The sequence below is a fragment of the Echiichthys vipera genome (assembly GCF_963691815.1).
Source record: "Echiichthys vipera genome assembly, chromosome: 16".
Classification (NCBI taxonomy): Eukaryota; Metazoa; Chordata; class Actinopteri; order Perciformes; family Trachinidae; genus Echiichthys; species Echiichthys vipera.
Genome location: NC_139841.1, coordinates 1361156 through 1386437, shown reverse-complemented (window position 1 = coordinate 1386437; position 25282 = coordinate 1361156). Strand labels below are relative to the sequence as shown.

Genomic DNA, 25282 nt, shown 5'->3' with positions numbered 1-25282 from the left:
GCGGTCATCCAGGATTCATAGATACATTACATTCGTAACTTTCGTTCTATTTCATCCTTACTGACCGCCAAAGGCAGTGCTTAACACTGGATGACTCATACCAACAGAGTCACGAGAAATCCCCGATACCCACCTATACGGATGAGTTGGAGGGAGTCCGTCAGAAAACCACGCCCAATGGATGAGGGGGTAGCCACATTCACATTGTAATATCTGGAAAACATGCTTGGCGATGCCCATGAAGCCGCGGCACATATGACCTCCAAGGGCACACCTCTCAGGGTAAACCATGATGTCGAAACACTCCTAGTAGAGTAGCATTTCACCCCAGATGGTAAAGAGAGACCGTTCAACTCACCACAATCCAGTGGGACAGGCGTTGCTTGGTCACAGCACGACCTTTCCTAGGTCCATGGTGACAGATAAAGAGCTGATCGGACAGCCTCATCTCTACAGTAGTGTCTACATAGGCTCTAAGGTTATCACCCCCTTACCTAATGGGGGTTCAAATCATGCCAGTCGGATAGGCTGGTTGAGGTGCAAACATGCCACCACCACGAAAAGCCGTGTGTGGCCACAAAGTAACGCCAGAGCCATCTGACTTCCACCTCAAGCATGAATTGCTCACATACAAGGCGTGCAGCTCACCTAAAAGCTTCCCCCAAGCGATGGCCTGTAGAAAGGCAGACAACGACCTCAGCCCTGCCTGTGCCAACGGTTCAAAAGGTGGCAAGCATAGGTCGTGCAACACCAGGGGCAGGTCCCATGCAAGAGCTCTAGGGGCGCTCTTGGGCCCTGCAGGGGCCAAACCAACAGCTGAAGGCGGCAAGGGTTCGGATGCTAAATCCGATCTCCCAGCTGCGTCAAAAGGCATGTCCTCTCTGGAAGGCGCCTGGGTGTCCCGCAACAGAGTTTGTGGAGCAGGGAATAACAGGTCCTGGCAGGCCAGAATGGGGCCACAAGGAGAAACCTGTGACCCTGAGGAAGCACCCTGAGAAGCGTTTGGAATATCAGGGTAAGCGGTGGAAAAGCATAGAGAAGGCTGTCCGGCCATTCATGGGCCAGAGCCTCCTGATCCAGATGGCTGGTCGTCTCCATTAAGGAGAACCAGAGTGGGCAGAGGGCAGACTCGACTGGGGCAAAGAGGTCCACCTCTGCTCTGCCGAAGAGACCCCAAATGTTGTGCCCCACCTCTGGAAGAAGCCGCCACTCTCCTGGTGGGGGCCTGCGACGGGAGAGGAAGTCCACGACCTGATTCCGATCTCCCGGTAAATATGCCGCTCATGGGCTGGTCAGGCTAGGGGCGGACCATGTTAGAAGAGCCTGGGTCACCTGCAGTAACCGTGCGGACCTGGTGCCCCCTTGATGGTTTATATGAAAAACCGCCTCAGTGTTGTCCGACCGGAGAAGCATATGCTTGTCCCTCCGACATGGCAGAAAGTGCTTGAGTGCTAGGTGCAAAGCCTGTAGCTCTAGCACATTGACATGCTCCGTGCAGTTCTGAGGAGACCATTGCCCCTGTACTGTCCTGCCATGCCACACCGCGCCCCCTCCGGAGAGGCAGGTGTCCATCGTGACGAGTTTGCGGCAAAATGGAGCAGAGCCTGTGGGCACACCCTGTCAAGTATGACTTGTCCCTCCATGGCAATACACCCTGAGCCTCCTGTGTCTGTGCCACTTGGCGTCCAAGTTGAAGCTGTTTATCCATCTCTGCAGTGGGCGTAGTGACAGCAAGCCCAAGGAAATAACAGTCGAGGCGGCCACCAATTTGCCTGAGAGGCAAAGGTACTGGCTGTAGGGCAGCAACCTGCCCCCTTTGGAAAAAGGAAAGATGTAGGAAATTGCCCACGCGTCGGAAGCGTGGTAACGGTGTCCAGATCCACACCGATGAAGGTTATTGTCTGTGAGGGGATCAAAGAGCTCTTCTCCCAGCGCATCCTCAGACCTAGCTTAGACACGAGAGAGAAGGCAAGCTGTGTCCTCGGCAGCCTAAAGCCGGGTTGGTGCACAAATTAACCAGTCATCGAGGTATCTTCAAGCCCTGGGACTTCAGAGGCGAAAGAGCTGCTTCGATGCACCTGGTGAATACCCATGGGGAGAGTCCGAACAGGAGTACCCTGAACTGAAAATGACTGCCTTGGAAAGCAAAACACAGAAACTTCCTGTTGAGGCACAATAGGAACATGAAAATACGAAGCCTTCAAGTTGACTGAGGTGAACCAGTCTCCTTCGGCAACAGCATGAAGGACATCTGCTGTGCGTAACATGTGAAACCACCAACCAAGACTTTTAGAAACTTGTTGAGTCTGTTGCATTTCCTTGTGACCAGGAAGTAAGTTGAATCGAAGACCCCGGGCCTGAAGCAGAGGGTCCACAGGCTCGATTTCCCCTTTGCCAGGAGAGCACACAACTCCGGAAATACGGCTAGGTGATTTTGCCGGGTCGTGGATGACGGTCCTCTTGATCCGGCAAAAGACATGGGGCCGGCATCGGAACTGGAGGCTGTAACCCTGGGCAACTGTGGAAATCACCCAGGGATCCAAAGTTTGCGCTACCCAGCAGGGAGAGCCGGGAGAAATGCCCGACAGCCGGCCCGGAGACTTCAATTCCTGGCCCCCCGGCCCTTAGGGGCCCTGGGGGGCGACGGTTATGCACCGTGGCCTGTTGCTGTCTGGAGGGAAAGCACGCAGGCTCCTGATGGCTGAGGACAGACCTCCTGGTAGAGTGCTGAGGCCCATAGTAGCCCCTAGGGGCAGATGCCGAGCCCCCAGCCCTGCCGGGGGGCCTCTTGGCATACCTCTGCGAAGACCAGAGGACTGTCACCTGGTGCGATTGTCCTAGACTAGATCCTTCACTCAAGCGCCTGTAGAGCAGCTGTGCCAAACATCCCCCTAGGTTCCGGTGGAACCTTGTGAACGGTCCTCCTACATGTTTCGGACAAGGGTGACTGCGCCAGCCAGACCTGGCGGCGAGTCTGAATGAGAATGGACATCAAACGCCCCAGTTCCCTCGACATTAAGGCAAAAGCCTGCAGTGAGGCATCACTGAGGCTGATGGTGAATGCTTCCACTTCGGCCCGCTGCAGGGAAGCCGATAGGGCGAGAATAAGATGCGAGAGTGAGTTACCAATATGACGAGCCGAATGTATAGCTAAAGCTAATGATACCGCAATAAGCGTTAACCTGCAAAGCGAGGAGATGAAAAGGAAGTGATCTCCTGGATGACACCGGAACTTATACCCGAGCCGGGGGTCATCCGAGGTCACATGTGACTTTGTTGGGGAACCCCACACTTATGTGTTTCTGAAGTATCCATACTTACAAAGAAACTTCGATCAGTAAGGTAGGATGTGAACAAGTTAAAAACAGTACCAGAGAGGCCGACCAGGTTCCTCAGTCTATTTAATAAAATGTGATGGTCTACTGTATCGAAGGCGGCAGTTAGATCCAGCAGTACAGAAACTGTGAGTTTATAGGTGTGTTTCCACCATGGTCGCCTACCTTGAACGAGGCGGGTCTATTGCCAAAAACGCCCCTAATTTGCATGTGAGTCGCTCAGGAAGCCGGTTGACCGAGTTAGGCCCTATCGGAGAGCAGGGTCTCCTCTTTCTCCTGAGATTTACCCGGTTGCTGATTGGATGTAGCTCTCAGCGGGATGTGACTTGTGGTCGTACAGACACCACCACAACATGATGAAGTAGAGTAGACACTTTTATCCAGTGGTAGAAAATAATCTGTGCACGGATTCTGGATTGAATTTCCAACCTGAGGTATTTTGCTGCATGCTCCATACCTCTCTCTCTCTCTCTCTCTCTTGCTCCCATTTACACACAAATGCGCGCGCGCGCACACACACACACACACACACACACACTTTTTTTATTAATGGAAACACGGCGAGTGAACGGCCATTTGAGAGGGCGTAGACTGAAACTTTCCTGGAGGCCACTCTACAGGGCTAATGGAAACATGCCTATTGATTATCTAAATTGCACCTGATGTCAAAAAAAATGTTTTAAAGTGCGATCTCTGTACTGTGGTTCCTCCTTATACCAGACTGATAGGTCACTAAAATATTATTTGAGTTCCTCAGTTCTCCGTGGGGGTGTAGGTCTCATTTTAATTGTTTTAATAAAAAGTGGAGCGACTGAGTCCAGTGTTGTCTTTATTTTATTGTTCAGGTTGACAGTGATCAAAATCGTAGGGTGCTGGAAAAATTTCGGCAAGAGTGTTCTGTAAGATCTGGGGAAAATTTGCGGCCACTTTAGAAGTTAGGTAGCGTTTCTTCACTGTTCTCACAGGGGCCTACCTCTGATTAACACTGGTGATTTTAAAAAGCACACAAAAATGATCAGATACAGCCAGGTCCACAACAGAGGGCGCACCAATGGACAGGCCAAAAGATATAACCAGGTCCAAGGTGCACCCTCTGATGTGGGTCGGCTGCATGACATGTTGCTTAAAATCAAGGCAGTGTAAAAGGTCTAAAACGTTTCTGGACATTGAGTCTGAGGAGATGTCCACATGTAGATTAAAATCACCGGTTATTAAAATTCTGTTAAAAGTGGTGTGAATAATTGATAACAATTCTGAAAATTCACTAATAAGTAGAATACTGAGGTGGTCTGTAGACTGTTATACAGAGAATAGGTGGGCTGCTAAAAACAAAGGCAAGGTATTCAAATGCTGAGTAGTTGTTTAAAAAGACTTTGTTCATGTTTATAGTGTTCTTTATAATTGAAGCAGTGCCACCCCCTCTTCTGCACCCCTTGTTGAAAATAAAAAGTTAAAATTTGGTGGGGAAGCCTCAGTGAGAACAACAGGTGCATCAGTGCCAAGCCATGTCTCTGTAAGGAGAATGCTGTCCAGGTTATTATCTAAAATGATATAATTTATAATAAAATATTTGTTTAAAAGAGAGCGCATATTCAGCAGAGCCATGGCAGTCGTGTTTAAATAGAATAGAATAGAATTACTTTAATGATCCCAGACTGGGAAATTATTTTGTAACAGCAGTAGTAGTGGGTCAGCAAATAAACACTTTGTACATAAAATAAATAGAATCCAATATATACATAGTGTATATATACAGTGCACAGTGTGCTATAACAATAAACAATAATAATATATACAACAAAATATGCAAAATATACTATAACAATAAGTTATCAAGAGTTATTATAAAAAGTGATGGATTGTGGCAGGAAAGATTTCCTGTATCTGTTGCTAAGGCTGAAGCAGCCTTCTGGAGAAGGTGCTCGCTGTCTGACCAGTGTGAGTTGGAGAGGGTGGAGAGGATTATCCATGATGGATAACAGTATTTTCAGTGTCCTCCTCTCCACCAAAGCCTCCAGAGTGTCCTGTTTGCAGCCAATAACAGAGCCAGCCTTCCTGATCAGTTTGTTGAGTCTGTTGGTGTCGCTGGCTCCGATGCTGTTTCCCCAACAAACCACAGCAAAGAAAAGTACACTGGCCACCACAGACTGATAAAAGATCTCCAACATCTTGCTGCACACGTTGAAGGATCTCAGCTTCCTCAGGAGGTAAAGTCTGCTCATCCCCTTCTTGTAAACAGCTTCAGTGTTAGATCTCCAGTCCAGTCTGTGGTTGATGGTAACACCCAGGTACTTGTAATCCTCCACCGCCTCCACATCCCTTCCCAGAATGCACAGAGGTTGGAAAGCCGTCTTCCTCTCCTTCCGGAAATCTATCACCATCTCTCTGGTCTTGCTGATGTTCACCTGCAGGTGATTCTGTCCAGTCCACTTCACAAAGTTGTCTACCAGTGCCCTGTACTCCTCCTCCTGTCCCTCACTTATACACCCAACAACAGCCGAGTCTTCAGAAAACTTTTGCAGGTGACACGACCGAGTGTTGTACCGAAAGTCAGTGGTGTATAAGGTGAACAGGAAAGGAGACAGTACAGTCCCCTGTGGAGCTCCTGCATCACTAACCACCACATCAGACAGAACACTGCCCATACGGACAAACTGTGGCCTGCCTGTCAGATAGTCAGTAATCCAGGAGATCATTGTGTCATCTACTCCCATAACCCACAGCTTCTCCCCCAGTAGCAGTGGCTGAATGGTGTTAAAAGCACTAGAGAAATCAAAGAATGGGATTCTCACAGTACCTCCTCCACCATACAGGTGCAAATGGGCTCGTTGCAGCAGGTAGATGACGGCGTCATCAACTCCCAAGTGGGACTGGTAAGCAAATTGCAGAGGCTCTAGCACGGCTCTCACTTGCAGCCTTAGGTTGACCAAAACCAGTCTCCTCACCTTCATGACGTAAGATGTGAGGGCCACTGGCCGATAGTCATTGAGGTCTGATGGTGTCGACTTCTTTGGAACAGGAATCAGGCAGGAAGTCTTCCCAAGCACTGGTATTCTCTCCTGACCAAGGCTCAGGTTGTAGAGGTGTTCTAGGACAGGAGACAGCTGGCTGGCACATGTCTTCAGGATCCTGGGGCTGATACCGTCAGGGCCTGCAGCCTAATGCTGGTGGAGTCTCTCCAGCTGTCTCCTAACCTGGCCTTTAGTCACAGTCATGCGGGGGAGGCTGCTGGTGTCTTCAGTGGAGGACGAGGAGTTGATGGTGGAGGTGGAGTAGGAGGAGAGGTGCTGCACAGGAGAGCTCACTGCAGGGGATTGAGGGTGTGTGGGGGTCTGGAGGTGTCATGGAGACGGCAGAAAGCTGAACCTATTGAAGAAACTGTTCAGCTCGTTTGCCCTCTCCAGGCTGCTTGATGACTGTCTGCCGCTCACCTTACACCCAGTGATCTGCTTCATACCAGTCCATACATCCCTCACATTGTTTTGCTGGAGTCCTCAGCATATCCCTGAGTTCATGCTGCACTCTCCTCAGTTCTTCCCTGTCTCCAGACCTGAACGCTCTCTTCTCCTTGTTAAGAAGGGCTTTCAGATCATTGGTGATCCACGGCTTATTATTAGGGAAGCAGCGTACAGTCCGGGTTGGCATGGAGGTGTATTCACAGAACCTAATGTATTCTGTGATGCAGTCGGTCATGCTGTCCAGATCCTCTCCATGTGGCTCAACAAGTGCATCCCAGTCTGTCGACTCAAAGCAGTCCTGTAGTGCATCAGCAGCCTCCCGAGTCCACCTCACGCTCCTAGTGTGGACAGGCTGCCGCTGAACAAGGGGAATATACTTAGGGGTCAGCAGAACCAGGTTGTGGTCAGATCTTCCAAGAGGGGGGAGGGCTGTGCATCCTTCGCATTTGCATACAACAGATCCAGTGTGTTACAGTCTCTGGTGGGGCAGTCAACATACTGGTGAAATGTTGGAAGGGTTTTATCCAGTGAGACGTGATTAAAATCCCCAGTGATGACAATAAATGCATTAGGATGCAGCGTCTGTATCTGGGCAACAGTGGAGTGGATGACGTCACAGGCCAGCACTGCATCAGCTGAAGGAGGAACGTACACACCGATCACGATGGCAGACGTGAATTCCCAGTGCAAATAATAAGGCCTCATCCCCACCGTGAACAGTTCAGGGCGGCAGAAGGTCTGGCTGCCGTGTACCCTCACATACCTGACCATCAAGGTCCCGACAACCAGCACGAAGGGAACGCGCTGTTCCACGGGCTACCACTGCAGCCAAACTAGACGGTCATTGGATAAATGCTGGGCTTTGTCCCGCCCAACGGAATGCTCGGCGTCTCTGCGGGTCTATGGGACAGTGAGCTGGCCCGGATGCTCGGCTTCTGCATGATGATTGGATGAGCTGTCTGAGGCTGAATCCTTTGTGATTGACAGCTAAATGAGTGAATCAGCGATCTTGAAGAATAAACATCCAGCGGAGCATTTTCCAAGTTATTCATTTCGTTGTTCTGAACTGATCCGGAGACTTTACCGATCCACAGAGACTTTGTCTTTGTTAAAAACGACTAGTGTTGTGTTTGGTGACTCTGCTGGCCATTCAGAGGACACTAGTCAAGTCCCTGGAAAAGATGCCTAGTTGGTACGACAAGGTCACAGATCATTTTCTTGAAAAGGAACGAAGGGTAGAATTTACATATAAATAAACAAATACATTTATGATGTAGGCCGGAAAAATGAGCTTTCCCTCCTTGAAAGACGAGCAGCCGCCACTGCTGAAAACCAACATTGAATGACTGTGACCTTTGATCCTTCCTGCGACACTGCATTAAAAACCAACATCATTCTGTTAATGTTGATATTTATTCACGATGGATTTCAGACGCAATATGGAAAGGGTAAGTCACAACTAATCTAAAAATATGTGTATGATGCCTGTGTGATCAGATTTGACCGAGTTATGGATCAGAGAAGGAGTAGGATTTTTGATACAAATTTCCACTTTGGGCGCTATGGGTTTTAAAAGTATCTTAATATTCCTTGTGAGCTGGGTATCAAAGCCACTTCTCCTACTCCAACTGCCTACCTTGTTGAAGCAAAAAATAGGCAACTAAACAGGGACGTGTACCTTTCCCTTTTACCTTACGCAGTTTTCCCCTTCAACAAGTTTGAAAACTTCTGATCCTGATTGTACATTTAATGACCAAGTGCTACGCTACATACTGTATACCTCATTAATGTCACTCTGAAACCATCCGAATGTTATGAGTCAGTGCACTGGTTAACTATATTTTCTGACTGTTAATTGTTCTTGTTGTTTTCCTGTTCTGTCATCTTGCAGAAAGCTGGAAGACGCTGGCAGTCAGAACAGCCACCTATTAGCAGTCGTTGCCAAACGGGAAGACACCATTCATAGCAATCAGCTTCGTTTGGAAGAAAAAGCAAGGGAAGGTTCCCTGCTGAGCCGAAAACTGGAAGAGGCTCTGGGTGATGCTCGGCAACAGGTCTGAGACTGAACATTGGTCGTACAGAGCGCTATAAGAATACAGTAGTAGATCATCACCAGCACTGCAGCCTCCTCTCTCATTTTAATGAGACCTCTGCATTTACAAAAATAGGATGCAGAAGTCGAGGTACTATGACAAAAAATCAGGGTAAACAAGTAAAACCTACCGGCTTACACTTCAGTTGCGCTCAGGGGCTTCTGCAGCCTGGGTGTGTTGGGCTGTGTGTTTTTTTTATAAGTGAGCTTGCATGTCTTGAAGTGCATGTTGTTAGAGGTATAGAGTAAACGAATATATACATTATGTACTGTTTTTTGTCCTCTGATGCCCAGTAATTAATTCCAATGTGCCCAATTTATATCCAGATGTCAGAGACCAGAGGACTTGCTGCCACTAAAGAACGCTCCACCCAGTCCAAGATCCTGGACCTAGAGACTCAACTTAGCGGGACCACCTCAAAAATCAACCAACTGCAACGGAGCAAAGAGGAGGTAAAGGCCTCCATTAATAGTTTACTCAAAATAGTGATTCTAATTAATGGTTTATAGTGATGATGAACAGTGATTTCCAACCAGGGTACTTGTACCCCAGGGTTTACTTCTGCTATTGCCAGGGGGAGATTGGGTAGCAGCTCAACTAATTTTCAAAAAAATGAAAATTTTAAATTGGTTAAAAGAATAAGTAACAACAAATAATCAAAATAAATAGCTAAAACTTTACCAAACAACATCAAATGATTAGCTACACGTTACTAATGGATAAACCCTTGAAATAGCTAGCTCAAAGTAATGGATACACAGTGGAAATAACTAAAAGTAATGAATAAACAGTTGAAATAGCTTGTTCAAATTAAGGGTCCTATGTTCCCTGGTCGCATAAACCTGTGCCTCCGCTGATTTAATTTTGAATTTTGTTAGTGTGAGGAGTTACAGTTAGGTGTTACGGTTAGGGTCCACATACGCCTATTTGCCAGGGAATTCGGCACTGATTGTGGAAAAAATAACAGACTGGGGGAACATCGGACCCTTTTCTTAAAAAAAGATTTGGATGTTACCTGGTCACATACAAAGTGGGGAACATAGGTATGCTCACTGAAATAGTTAGCTCAAAGTTATGGATAAACACTAAAAATAGCTCAAAGTAATATATAAACAATTGAAATAGTAAGCTCAAAGTAATGAATAAACAGTTGAAATAGTAAGCTCAAAGTAATGGATAAACAATTGAAATAGCTAACTTAAAATGAATGGATAAAAAGTTGAAATAGTTAGCTCAAAGTAATGGATAAACAATTGAAATAGTTAGCTCAAATGAATGACAAAAAAATTGAAATAGTTAGCTAAACGTAATGAATAAAAACTTGAAATCGTTTGCTCAAAGTAATGGATAAACAATTGAAGTAGCTGGCTAAAAGTAATGACTAAACAGTTCAAGTAATTAGCAAAAAGTAATGGTTGAAGCATTCAAATTCCCTCTAAGTAGTAGTCATTTTGCTAACCAAACCAATCTTGACTATTAAATTATATGAGAAAAATCACAATATCCACTTTTATATAATGAATGGTGTAACATACATTTGGAACATACATTGGGAAACAATGACGAGGTGAGTCATCTGACAGGGCTATGGGGGTGCTTCAGACATAAAGGGGTTGGGAACCAACCAATCAATAAATCAATAAGGTTTGTATTTCTGATGCTCAGGTGCAGCGGCGGTACCAGAGCCGACTGCAGGATGTAAAGGATCGCCTGGAGCAGTCAGACAGCACCAACAGAAGCCTGCAGAATTATGTCCAGTTCCTTAAAGCCTCCTACGCCAATGTGTTTGGAGACTTGGCCCTCGGCAGCTCACTGCGTGCCCCCTCACCCATCTGACAGCCCGTCAGAGATGTATTGTAAGAACACATTTCAAAACAGTTTGTTTCAGCCTGTAACTTTTAGATATGCTAACAAGAGCTGGAGGCTGTAAAGATGGCATGCTTGGTCAGTTGCCTGGTTGCTGGTTTCATACCATTTTAGACCAGTTGGGTGATGAGCAGCAGTGTCTTTTGGCTACTAGTGGGGATTTTGGAATGCAAGAGTCTGTAAGAAAAATAGATCCTTTGTAATATTAAAGTCCTTACATGTAGTATTTAAAATGACTTGTGACTCCTAGTAGTAGTAGAATTAAAAAAAACTGACAGCAATTAATGCTGCTTACACCCCTTCCCACCATAATTACATGGAAACTGTACTCATTGGGGCTTTACATTTACCAGACAAGGCCTTTGTTGAAGATCTTGAAGACTAAATTGGTGGTCACCTACAACATCTTTCACTTAACTCATACTTACTGTATTTTACCAGATGCTTTAATCCACTAAATGCACTAAAAAATTGATGAAAACTACAGAGAGGAGACGATGGCCTCCAAACTTATCAGACATAAAGGAAATTATGAGATTGACATTTGGCTGGGGGATTTAGGGTGCGCAATGCAAAAGGTGTAGTGTACTGTGTGCAGCGGCATCACACATCTAATTTTGTTACTGAACAAATGAATGCCAAAGATACCCATTTGTAGTGTATAAACTAATTTGGTTGCTTTACTTCCAGTCTTACTGGATACCTGTTGGCATTACAAAACCCCAATTTCTTACTCTGTAAAGGGACACATTGGTTTCAACATAAGTAACTTTTCCATGCAGACACAAGTGTTTTTACAAAAAGACAGAATGGCAATGTTTTGCCATGCTTACCTTGATGATGTGTATGCAAAAATAAGTGGTGACACACTGACTAAAGAAGAATTCCTTTATTAGTCCCGCGAATGGGGAAATTCAATTTTCACTCTATTATTTTGTACATACACACACACACACACACACACACACACACACACACACACAGGACCTATATACATGCAACCAATGGAGAGATGTTAGAGCGAGGGGGCTGCCAGTGACCGGCGCCCCGAGCAGTTGGGGGTTCGGTGCCTTGCTCATCAGCACATCGGCAGTGCCCAGGAGATGAACTGGCACCTCTCCAGCCACCAGTCCACACTCCATTCTTGGTTCACACAGGGACTCAAACCCTCGGCAGCTCACTGCGTGCCCCCTCACCCATCTGACAGCCCGTCAGAGATGTATTGTAAGAACACATTTCAAAACAGTTTGTTTCAGCCTGTAACTTTTAGATATGCTAACAAGAGCTGGAGGCTGTAAAGATGGCATGCTTGGTCAGTTGCCTGGTTGCTGGTTTCATACCATTTTAGACCAGTTGGGTGATGAGCAGCAGTGTCTTTTGGCTACTAGTGGGGATTTTGGAATGCAAGAGTCTGTAAGAAAAATAGATCCTTTGTAATATTAAAGTCCTTACATGTAGTATTTAAAATGACTTGTGACTCCTAGTAGTAGTAGAATTAAAAAAAACTGACAGCAATTAATGCTGCTTACACCCCTTCCCACCATAATTACATGGAAACTGTACTCATTGGGGCTTTACATTTACCAGACAAGGCCTTTGTTGAAGATCTTGAAGACTAAATTGGTGGTCACCTACAACATCTTTCACTTAACTCATACTTACTGTATTTTACCAGATGCTTTAATCCACTAAATGCACTAAAAAATTGATGAAAACTACAGAGAGGAGACGATGGCCTCCAAACTTATGAGACATAAAGGAAATTATGAGATTGACATTTGGCTGGGGGATTTAGGGTGCGCAATGCAAAAGGTGTAGTGTACTGTGTGCAGCGGCATCACACATCTAATTTTGTTACTGAACAAATGAATGCCAAAGATACCCATTTGTAGTGTATAAACTAATTTGGTTGCTTTACTTCCAGTCTTACTGGATACCTGTTGGCATTACAAAACCCCAATTTCTTACTCTGTAAAGGGACACATTGGTTTCAACATATGTAACTTTTCCATGCAGACACAAGTGTTTTTACAAAAAGACAGAATGGCAATGTTTTGCCATGCTTACCTTGATGATGTGTATGCAAAAATAAGTGGTGACACACTGACTAAAGAAGAATTCCTTTATTAGTCCCGCGAATGGGGAAATTCAATTTTCACTCTATTATTTTGTACACACACACACACACACACACACACACACACACAGGACCTATATACATGCAACCAATGGAGAGATGTTAGAGCGAGGGGGCTGCCAGTGACCGGCGCCCCGAGCAGTTGGGGGTTCGGTGCCTTGCTCATCAGCACATCGGCAGTGCCCAGGAGATGAACTGGCACCTCTCCAGCCACCAGTCCACACTCCATTCTTGGTTCACACAGGGACTCAAACCAGCAACCCTCCGGTTCCCAGCCCAGTCACCTATGGACTGAGCTTCTACCGCCCCAAAAGCTGCTGAGGTGAAGCTAAGCAGTATTTGGTCTTGAAGGCATTTTGTAGTCATTGGATTTCTTTTCTGTGTATCATCGTGGCATTTTGCCTGGTATTTATGTCTTTCTGTGGCCAGATTTTGTCACAACCATAGCATCCCGACCATGCAAGATGCAGTTACCATTACAGTACAGGTGTGAGATGACATCAAAACGAAGGCTGATTTTAAGGATCAGTGTGGTCTGAGCAAGGACACTGGAAGTAGAGAGGTAAGAAGTAGGTAAGTGGCCATTTTCCTCTCACAATTTACTCCTCTGGCCTGATTTGGCAAAATGGCTGGCGTGATCCCATTGCAAGATGGTCTCTAGTTACAAAGCTACTGTTTTTCACCAGTTCGTTTTGACGGCACCTTGGAGCTTTGAAGATTTAATGTTTTCATCAGAAGTATATTATTGCATATGGGGTCAGTTCATATTTTACCTGCCAAAACCAATGGAAATTGCTCAGATTCTTTATCAAGCCACAGTATCTTTTATTTTCAACCTCAGCTAGTTTTGGACTGCTCTACACTAAAACAATTGATTTGTTCATTTGCTTAAATGTATCTATGCTCTTTGATTGTAAAGAGCTAACAACATTGGTGCTATTGCTGTCCTTTGGCTGGTACAAGACAGGGTGTCTAAACAATCATTTGGGGTTTACAGTTTCAAATACTACATTAGTTGAATCAATGTTGTTGTTCATAGACTGTATTTGATAACTGAATAATTAATATCAGCTATTGGTAACTGAAAAGCATTAATAAATCAACAAAATGTTTTTCCACCTGAGTAAACTGAAGATTGAATGCACGTGTTTCTGCGAATCTCATTTTGTATGTGTCATATAGTGTCACAAAGAGGATAGACATTGACATAACACTTGATTGATTGATGTTGGTCCATACTATTAGTTTATACGCTTTGGGTCCATTAGTAGTCATTTGTTTGTCATCCAAATAAGCTGTCAGTCATCATAGCTGTTGTCTCATTGTCCCGTACAGCTGTGTAATTAATTACTGTCTATAAGAAGCCTCATCACAACACTGTGTAGAGTTTAGCTTAAGAAGACTTGAAATTCACAAAGTAAAAGTTAGCCTCACAATAAATAGTAAGTATGAAAAGTGTCCCTGTCACTACTGAATGTACATTTTTACTTACTGTAACACGAGAGGTCAGTTAAAAATGGAAATGAGGCAAGCAATAAAGTATCTCTCTCTCTCTCTATCTGCTTTATGGTTTAAATATTTTGAAATTAAACGCTTTTTTCTAAGAAAGGTTTTGGAGTTTGACCAGATGTTGGAGGAGCTCATTGCCTCTCGACCTCTTCAGCAAGCCCATGTGTTGGGGAAGATGGTGGTTGAAGGAGAGGCATTGGGTGAGTTGTTTCTAACCTGGATATTGTGAAGGAGAAGCTCAATGTTTTCCACTCTAAGCCTTCACCCTGGGCTGCGCACACCCAGCCAACCGAGTGTGCAGCCTGCCTGTTATGAGCCTGCTCCAGCCCCAAGTCGGCACCTGAGTCGGTGGTGGTCTCTGTTGGCGCCTGGTCAGTTTCTGAGTAGGTGGTGGTCTCTGTTGGCGCCTGGTCAGTTTCTGAGTCGGTGGTGGTCTCTGCTGGCGCCTGGTCAGTTTCTGAGTCGGTGGTGGTCTCTGCAGGCACTTTTGAGCTCCTGAGTCGGTGGTCTCGACGCCTCGCCAGTTCCTGGTGCTTCGGATCGTCTGCCTGAGGTGCTCCGCCACAGCCTGCCCGAGGTCCCCCCTTTTAATGTGCATTAATCTGTGTTTATGTAATATAGAAGATCTACAACTAAAGTCATTTGATATAAACATTTTAAATTTTAAATTATTTAACAAAATATTTGAATATTTGAAAATATAAGGAGTTAAGTTTTATTCCGTTATGTCTGTTCTGTGCTAGTCCTTCACTGAGTGTAAACTGGGGCCCTTGTTTTTCGCTGATTCTGATCTAGTAATGTGTGCCTCAAACTGTATTATCGCTGAATTTTATTATGACAATCAGGGTAGAGTAAACTGAAGTCGCATTGGAAGTTTCGGGCACCTCCGGTATTAATCGTTTTTTTCCGTAGAGCTGCAGAAAATGACGTCACATTTGGTTAAAACCGTAGAAGAACAGCCATCCCAGGGAGCTGTCGCATCCTTCGTCGTCGATCCACCCGGACAACCACCACTTCGTAAAGTCTATCGATAACAGGCCGAGGTATGCAAATGCCTACATTCCTATTGAGTCGGTCATTTTAAAACAGATTAATTGCATAACGTATGGAATGTAGATCGGGCTTTTTTAGCCGCCCCAATTCAGTTTGTGGCCCTTGTCTGCTACGAGTTCGTTAGCTCGGAGGCTAACGTTAGCATTCCTTTCGTAGACTGATGATTGACGATACACATTATAGTAGGCAATATAACGAGAAGCGGCTTGATAGTTAGCCTCTGAACCTATATGTGGGTTAGTTATTATCTGATTAACCACATGTTGACATTAACCCTCATACCAAATGACACCAGCCTGCATTGACATTTAACCTGCATTGCATTCAAACACAACGATAGACTATATACGATTTTAACAAGATGGGCGAAACATTAGTCGATATATTTAACAATAGCTAGCCCAACTGTGATGTTTTCGGTCTTTACAGTGTAGTTTTATTGTTTTTGAAGTGCTCACGTTGGCGAATATAACCCAGGGGTCTATCATGACCTGCGAGCGTTATCCGCTATCTATTTAGCTATAGTTTACTGCGTACATTTATTTTGCAGAAACCAAATGTGATTCACCTGTATTGACAAAGGCCTTCAATCACTGTTTGCACATGGTGTGTTTTGAATCGGTGAATGAAATACCGTTGGCTTAAAAAAGAGGTTATGTTGGTGGCTACATTAGCTTGTCCGCCATGGCTGAGGGGGCCGCCGCCCAGAGCAGTTGGACCACTCCTTTGGACATAAAGCCCCAGCTGCCAGCCCTGTTATTACCTCTATGGTTATTACTATAAAATGATTTGAATGCGAACAGTGTCACACTTAATGATTTACAATTGTCCTCTGGTGGAGGGATATTCTCAGATGAACCAATTTGTTGTAAGAAAGGGTTTGCTAGTTAATGTATTATTACTAGCTATTAGCTAGCGTTACATGTTTTTAAGCAGTGGATCACGGATATCGCGGAAGTATTTCCCGCAGACCGTTGCGGAGTGTACTTGAGCTACACAAAGATAGTGTATAGTTTGCATCAAAATGGCCGGGGACAGTAAAAACAGCTTGACTTGTGATAATGTGAAGGCGCTATGTCACACCTCTACAACTGACTGTCCAGGCAACTGGCCTTTTCAGGGTGGTGTCAAGTTCTTCACATACCAGCTGCCCCCCCCCCCCCAATTGTTTGAGATCCAAGCTTATCATTACAGGTGCTATTTCATATCTATGGTTCCAAGGATTTTAATGTGTTGTCCAGATTATATTTTATATTTTAGTAAAAAAATAATGTTGCATATTTTGTAGACTCTGACCAAGGTCATAGCAGTTATGCAATTTGATCGACATAGAGAGTTGCTTTATGATATGAGGACAGATCTATCCATCCATCCAGTGAACTTCATTATGTGTATTATTAGTGTCATGGTTGAACGGCTATGACTTGCATTTGTTATTTGGCTGTTACACTGACCTCAACTCTATGCAGCCCCCTGTCAGCCAAATGTAAAACAGCAGCAACAGAGAATCCGATAGTATTACAGTATTACAGACCCAGAGATCAATTATTAAGCCTTTTCTAAGGGCACACTCAGAGCGTACTCACACTGTCCTCCCGGACCGCGACCCGGACTTTAGGGTACTTGTCCCCCCTCCCTCTCCCCCCCGCGCCCCAGCCCCGTTTGTACTCACACTGCCAGGGCCGGCCCATTCTTCTTGCTGTCCATACGCCATCACGCCGTAACACGTCACACGCATTGATCGCGTGTGTGTGGCTTTGTTTACAAATCTTTCCATAGACCTCTGAGTTTTTGTGCGTCTTGTCGACTGTTTTTGAATATTTTCATCCGACCAAATCTGCAGTAAACACTCCACCTCCGCACCACACCAACGTGAACCTTTCACCGCCATTGTAGTTGTTGTTAAATGTCCGCGCATGGTCCGTCCTTCTATTTACATGTCCGAACAGGCGGACATAACGATACTGCCATAGGGCTCGGGCTCGGGCTCGGGCTCGTGCTCGTGCTCGTGCTCGTACACGTGCGCACGCTCGTGCTCGTACATGTGCAAACGGCTCCGCTAAAGCCCACCTCTTTCAAGCGGGCTGTGGACGGCCCGCTGGCCGCAGTTGTGCGTGGAGCGGGTGCACTCACACTGCTTAAAGGTACTAGGCTTTAGCTGAAAAAACGGTTTTGGCCGTGGCCAAAGGGACAGTGTGAGTAGGCTCTCACACTGTCCTTCCGCACCGGGCCAAAACAGGTTTTGCGGGTAAAGCCTAGTGCGTTTGACCAGTGTGAGTGCAACCGCTCTGCACCTAGCTGCGGCCAGCTGGCCATCCACAGCCCGTTTGAGAGAGGTGGGCGTTAGGGAGAGGTGGGCTTTTGTAAAGCACGTTTACACATGTACGAGCACGGGCGTGCGCATTTGTGCGAGCATGAGGCCTACGGCAGCTCTGACGTCATTTTATGTGCGCCTGTTTGGACATAGAAGAAAAAAAAAACGGACCATGAGCGGACAACGAAAGGTTCACGTTGGTGTGATGCGGAGGTGGAGTGTTAACTGCAGATTTGGTCAGATGAAAATATTCAAGAACAGTTGGACAAGATGCACAAAAACTCTGAGGTCTATGGAAAGATTTGTAAACAAAGCGACGCATCGCGATGACGTCAGTCAATGCATGTGACGTGTTTCGGCGTGATGACGTATAGACAGGCAAGAAGCATTCGCGCGAGGCCCAGGCAGGGTGAGTACAAACGGGCCTGGCCCGCGGGGGGAGAGTGACTGCGACCTAAGTAAGTGCTGGAGCCTGACCTAATGTTGCTGTGATACAGCAAAATGGGACAAGGACAGCTCTTTGACCCACCTAAAATACTTCCCAGATATTCACAGGGCAAATTATGTGTCCCTCTACGCTGCCTTATTTAAATTGGATTGTATTACAATCTTACATGTCATGTGAATATATTTCACATTTATAAGTCTTTTATCCTTTTTACATAATTAGTATTATTCTTCCCCAAGTTATTATTATTCAATAAATATTGCTCATTCATTATTTGGCTGAATAACTTTACTTAGGCAACAGGAAATGTACACCAGTTAATGGTGGTTCCAGTCAATGTTTGTAATGTTGTTAGAAGGCCATTCAAGGCGAGTGCTGTAAATTGTTTGTGCAGGGTCAGCTCTGCAGTCATTAGTTATCTGCCTCTTAGTTTTTCTGTTGAGTGATATTGATAACATGCACAGCATTTGCACACATATAGACATATAGACTTGCTATATGCCTGTTCAAGGCTCATACTACAGTGTATACATGTATTTCTCTTCTCCAAACTCCCTCTAAACCTGCACCTCTTTTTTCATTCATTGTACTCCAAGGTGACCATGACCCAAATGAAAAATAGCCTCAGTGTCTCCAGGGCTGACAGGCTGTGTGCTGGGTCTTCAGATACAGTACTGCCTGCTAACTCATTGTCATTCTACTGCTAGCATGAACTACTTTCCAGACATTTTGAGACTCTGTTTGTAATATGGAAGAGTCAGACTGTTTCTATTTCAAATGTACAGGGATTCTTGATTGCTTTGAAACATTGAACATTGATTGCTGAAACATTATCACCATGAGCTTCAAACATAATGCTTCCTGTGAACGCATCTTATTCTGACTACGTACTTACTGCTGATTGCTTCTTCATGATTGTGCGATCAATGTTATATGCTCTACACAGATGCATCATGTTGAGCTATACTAAATCCAAAGTCAAGGTAACGACTATGCTTGTCTCACTGTACGTCCGTGTGTTTGTGTGTCCCTGTGTGTCCCTGTGTGTCTTTTAGTTTGTGTAGGAGAGAAGATTCGAGAGAAGTGTAGGGCAGTGGTGATGTGGTTTTGCTGAGTAAAGGGATGGGAGCTGGAGGGTGGAGCAGGGGTGATGGAGCAGAGAGAGACGCATGGGCTGGGCTACATCTTGGCTTGCTATTTTGTACAGCGTAGTCACTGCAGGTGCAATGCGTCTGTCTGTGCTGTGGAGTAGATGAGACTTTGCTTCTTCAACCACCATCAGACTGTTAAGGAGTGTACCACAGATGTGCACACTGATCAGCCCTCCGATCAGCCAAGATACAAGCAAACCTGAGGATCCAGACTAGAAATATCAAATGTGTGTGATTTGGTTTTGCACTGTTTTTTTTTTTTCATTTCATCCTGTCAAACTATCAGGACAGATGTTTCCGTTTGAAAAGGTTTGATTTAATTTGAGTGTCATCAGTATTTGGTAAGTGGCTGGTGATCTAATTTGTGCATGGGTTGCTGTGTTGTCCTTCATTTAAACTGAGCACAGACAGAGAGACATCAGTTTATTTTTACTGCATGTCTTTTGTTAGTGTGGTATTCCTTGCATGGAAATGGATGTGCAGTCTTTTACTAAAATAGACTAAGGTATCGGTGAACCTAATTCATGCATTTCAAAATCTGACAGCGTTCAGAGCTTCAGATAACATTGAGATGAGTTTGCCTACTATTTGAAACCTGCTAGGTATCAGTGTAATATGAGTAGTAAAAGGCATGTTTAACTGATTGGACAAGATTGCAGCAAATATTAACGGTGTTTGCCAGGGCTACTGGTCTCACCAGTGTTGATTTGTATAACATTTTACTCTTGGTTATATTTATACAAATTGAATCTCAGATATGAAATTAACACTTGCTGAAGACTACCATTTTTCTTTAGGACTTCTGACTAACTGGTTGCTTCATATTTCTAATTTAGACTTACTAAAATGCTTCAGATGCGTCTACATCCTTAAACGCATTCCCCGCAGGTGGCAAGTTCAGTTTGAGAAAAAGAAAAGTACGTGTTGTTGCTGTGATATCGTCTTCATCCTTTCTCCTCTGTTCCTCAGTAGGGAAATGGGCTTGCCTGGTCTCATGTAACTCCCGTTTCCTGCACATTCCTTTAGCACGACCCCTATTTATAACAGATGGTTCATCATAGTAACAGGGAGTTGCTAAGTGAATGACTTCATCCACTCCTCTGTGGGCCTCTGATGAGGACGGAGGATTTTGCGGAAGGCCGATGTGATCTATTCATCTTCTAGAAAGATGCTGTATCTCTCAGACTAGGTCTAATGTCATGATGTAGCCTTGTTTCATGCTTACAACATCGAAGGTGACTCTGCACTCTCTGAACTTAGCTAAGATGTCCTTCTGTTTATTTAGTGGAATGTATTCAGACTAGAGTTGAGCTTTTTATATGGATTTGAGGTCAACCTTTTGAATTCCACCCTCTGCAATGTAAAAGGGTGTTTTATGTCTGTGTAGTTTATTGTGCATATATAATTATAGCAAGTGAGTAAGGGTTTAGATTTTAGTTTTTCCAGTTAGGATTCATAGACCTTGTTTCAGGCTTTTTTAATAAGAAATTTGGAGAAATTAAGAGAGTTATTGTTTCAGCTACAGCTTTTACTGTTTCCTTAATGTTTTGATCTTAAAGGCAAAACGAAATCTGGATAATTTACAGAGAAAGTTGGTAATAGCAGCAATAACTTTGCATCAGCTGTTTGTGTGCCTGTAAAATAGGACTATGGAAGGGTGATGACTTCATCAGTCACATGCAGACATAGTTCATAGTTCCTACCCAGCATTACATTTTAAATGTGTAAGATTGAAGAAAGGGAATCAGGTTTATATTAGGGATGGGCATGAGTAGTAAATCCAGGAAATTAAAATTAACGACGTCCCGTTGTCCCGGGGACGTAAGTTATTGTCATGGGGAGGATCGATATTCTCTCTAGAAAGGAAGAGAGTTTTGTGGGCACTGACTTCATCTTTCTGTTTAAGTTTTCAACACCTTGAAAGACTTTCAACAAAAGGACTGAGCTGCGTTGAATTGGCTGGCGTGCTCACGTTTGTATTGTTCAGTGAGGCGCAAGTGCTGTTCTCGCACTGCTCACTGTTCGAGCTGAGACCTGCGACGAGGATACTCAACTGTCACCATACTGTATTCCTCTCTGCTGTCACTGTGCTGTGGTGCAGGACCAGAGACCATGTTGCGCTGGCTGAAGCCAAAAGAGGGGCAGTCTGAGTGCACCCAGCCCCAGCACATAGCTCAGCCACCCCCTAGCCACCCAGTACGACCCACAGAGCCTTAGGCCAGTAACGTTAACTACAGAATCATCATGGCCATTCTTGGCAACGAGTACCGATGCATGCAAGTCTTGGAGCAGAAAGCTTTTAGTGGCTAACGATGCCAGTTTAAGCTAGAAAGCTAGGAAACTGTGGGGATTGTGAATTTAAATAACTACTGATACCGATTAATACTTTAACCTCCCACACATTGTTAACGCAGCCCCTGATATTACTTATGGATATTCCATAAGTTTCATCTTATTGTCTTGACTCTAGTAGTAACTGGTAGGTAGCTAGCAGACAATGCTAATCTGCTTAACGGAACACAGTTATACTGTTGAAACAAGGTAATAACACATAACTGTATACTCACAAAACCAAGATTGTTGGCTATCATACTCGACTTTTCTGTTTATGGTGGTAAAAGCAAATTATCCCCAAGTTATCCACCATCAACACAACAGGTAGACTGTCAAAGTTTACGTTAGCAGGGCTATGACCAATTGTTTTTAATGGCAGTCTGTTAGCTTCAGAGATAGCCAGCTCTAAATCTGTGTGTATTATCATTATTTTGGTTTATAAAACACCTGATACTTTAACTTGCTGGTACAATGTCCTCATGACGAATTCAACACAGAATTCAGTCACTAAATGGAGGAGTAGTTGCAGAAGGTCACGTAGACTACAGTTCTGTGACTGCGATTGTTGGTTGTCATTTTTAATTGAATAGTATACAATAGCCTTTAATGTCATTTAATTTCATACAATGAAATTTTGTAACTCCTTTAGGTACATTAAACAAACAAACAATAGAACAATTAAAAACAATATAAAAGATGTAAAGGCTAAACAAATCTAGTCTGGAAATAAACATATTATTTTATCAACAGAATGCATTGTGTGTTTATTATATTATCAGTAAGTAACAACCCAAAATGCAAAAAAATTGTGGAAAATTCGGGACAATTCGTGACAGTTCAAAATGTCTTTCAGGACGATTCGGGGACGGTGGTGAAAAAAGTTAGATTTAACCTCTGGAATTCCAAGATCGAGGGATTGCTTCAATTCCTCGAGGGCCAATCGAGTACTCGTTTATCCAATTCTATTTTTAGAACCCAACGCATCTTCCTGCAGGAATAATGATGCACATCAATTACAGCCTAACCAACACCTAATGCTTATTCTCAGTCAAAACAGTCACAGTTCTCCTTTAAGGGTTGATTTTTCACGACCACAACTTAAAAACAAAACATTGTCTCCTTCCTGAAAAATGTGATTAACAGAGGTGGGAGGTATCAGCAGGTGCTGCTTTGACACAAGTCAGCTCAGTTTTTTTGTCTAATTTGTCATTTGGACCAAAACCTGGCTTACTAAAACAAACTTGTAGCTCAATGACATCCATATTTTCGAGTTACTCCTCCCTGAAAGCACTCACGCCCAGCCTTAGTTTTTATGACTACATTCATCAGTGGAATAGAAGGAAGCGGTACTGCTGATATCAGTGCGCGTGTGCGTGTGCGTGTGTGTGTGTGTGTGTGTGGGCCCCCCCGAGAGGAGCAGAGGCGAAGAGAGAGAAAGCTGTTATCTACTGATTCAAGATGGACAGGAGTGCTATCAGCAGTTGCAGCCATGTATAGTGATGTCAGAGAGCTGTATCAGCCCTGCTCTGATGCTCATTTTGTCAATTTTTTTCAGATTCAGTTTAGGCTGAATCATTAAGGTATTTAGTCCTCTTAAGAAGGGACACACTGATCTCTGTTGGTCAAATATTTTTTTTAATTTGAAAAGTGTGGGTGCCAATATGTGAAAATGAATTATGCCTGGTGGGGCGGTGGGCAAGTAATTTAAGTGCTTTCAGAATGAATTATTGTACTTCTGGATTATAATTGGTGATGCAATAATGTGTTCATACCTTTAAGCAATTCTTACCTGTCTGGCATTTTTACACCTTTCTTTTGTAATCATTTATCTGCCCACTTGGATTAACAGAGGCCTCGGATACAGTTTTATTATGATGTCTAAAGTCTATTACAGCAGTTTCCCAGCAGGTTGGCCCTTAACAGGGATTTTAAATTTAGATGGGGGAAAAAAATATGTTTTAGCATAATTTGATTGAAACAAACAGATTTCATAGTACACAAGTACACTTGATCTATGCTGTTCCTCAATCACATGCACATAGCGCACTGCTTACTGCAGAGGTATTGAGGCCACACCCCTACAAGCACTGTGCACTCCTCCATCGCATGACGCACAGATGATTTCTAGAACCCTGGACTATTGAGGCCATATTTTTGAGCCTAGAGCAGAAGACTATTGCAGCCACATATTTGAGCCCATGGACCACATAAAACTTGGGAATATTTCCAAAATTCTCCAGTTTCCAGAAATTTACCGAAAATTTTCTGCCCCCCTGCAACCCTAGTTTCAACCTCTCCGGCTCCCAAATAGCAGCGGCAGTCATCACAAAGAAACAACAGGAATATCTTTTGTAATATATCCGACATTTGTGAATTTGGGTACGTTTTATGAACCTAAAAATGAAGATTACTATCCACCCGTTGCTACCTTTCGAAGGCAACTACGGAAAGACTCCAGAGAGCTGAATAAAGGTACAGGGGGGGCGGCGTTTAAAATATTCCCACTCTTGGGCCTGGTTTCAAAAGATCCTGTTTTCAGGCTCTGATAACGCCGGCGTGTATGGTCCGCCAAAAACGATACTAGATCCTTAGTTGTGCAGTTGCAGGAAAACACGTCTCTGTGTGGACAGGCCCTAAGTCAAGGCCTGTGAATGAGGGCGTACTTCGGCTCACACAGATGGCGTCAGTTCTCACTGTTATTAGAATGTGGACCTTAAACCCCCCTCTGAATAGGGTTTCCAATTTCCTGAGTGTTTTCACCTGCACTTTAAGCTGGCAACTTTTGATCCGATCATTCAGGACGGATGTTACTGCCAGGTGGAAATGTGGTCGGAGATGATTTAAGCTCTCTGAACTGGGGCAAGTTAGGAGATGAGGGGAAGGGGTGCTGGCTAACATTCTGGGCTGTCACTTTTCCGGGCAGTGGGCCACTAATTGGCTTTCAGTATATTCAGTTATACTGCTGTATACGGTTGTGTGTTTGAGTGTGTGTGTGGGCTCACTGGGATTCTTGCCTGTCTGGAAATCTCCTGGCGCCTCTGGGGACAAAAGCATCTCTGTCCTATGGCTCTGGTTAAAAAGCCTACTGCAGTTGTACTGCTGACTGCACTAATCCTCCCATTGAGTGTAGACATGGACCAGGAGACTGTCTCATATCTACCCATCGCTTACTGTCTCACTATCTGCAACTTCAACAAAAACCCACATTCATCTACATTCAGGACTGACAGACTCCACACACAGCCCCACCCTTACCCTGCACTTGGACATCATAACAACCATTGTGCTTGGGGCTTGGTTGACCTTGATTTGGTCAGACAGATCAATATCTTTTTACCTTCTTCTTTGTGTCTGTATGTCGATGAGTGGAGTCTGGCACACAAACAAAGAATTGGTTTTGTATTTTTAAGTAGGGCTGCTCAGTTAATTGAATTTTACTTCTCATTTAATTCCGACTAATTAGTTTTGACTTCCAACGCTTGTTAAAAAAAAGATACAATTATTATTGTGCTTAGGGATGCAAATTATTGAGGGATTTTGGTAGCATATCAAACATATTCTGAATAGAAAATATCAAAATATAA

At 44.3% G+C, this 25282-nt stretch overlaps 2 protein-coding genes across 13 annotated transcripts in view; both read left to right on the top strand.

Moving 5' to 3' along the window:
* odf2a (outer dense fiber of sperm tails 2a) overlaps window positions 1-11831 on the top strand; it is a 63996-nt gene extending 52165 nt beyond the window's left edge. For 6 of the 7 annotated variants that reach the window (XM_083930256.1, XM_083930257.1, XM_083930254.1 and 3 more), the window contains 3 exons: window positions 8685-8847; window positions 9213-9338; window positions 10552-10904. In XM_083930256.1, the coding sequence (XP_083786382.1) occupies window positions 8685-8847; window positions 9213-9338; window positions 10552-10722 (460 nt within the window). In that variant the 3' untranslated portion in view covers window positions 10723-10904. Of the gene's footprint in view, window positions 1-8684; window positions 8848-9212; window positions 9339-10551; window positions 10905-11736 lie in introns of those variants that run through there. The other variant, XM_083930252.1, reaches the window with a different exon arrangement.
* A 3488-nt stretch (window positions 11832-15319) lies between these two features.
* The window catches only part of sptan1 (spectrin alpha, non-erythrocytic 1), a 70506-nt gene continuing 60543 nt past the window's right edge, over window positions 15320-25282 (top strand). For 5 of the 6 annotated variants that reach the window (XM_083929878.1, XM_083929877.1, XM_083929876.1 and 2 more), the window contains exon 1: window positions 15320-15441. The gene's annotated coding sequence lies outside the window, so the exon portion shown is untranslated. Of the gene's footprint in view, window positions 15442-19570; window positions 19706-25282 lie in introns of those variants that run through there. The other variant, XM_083929874.1, reaches the window with a different exon arrangement.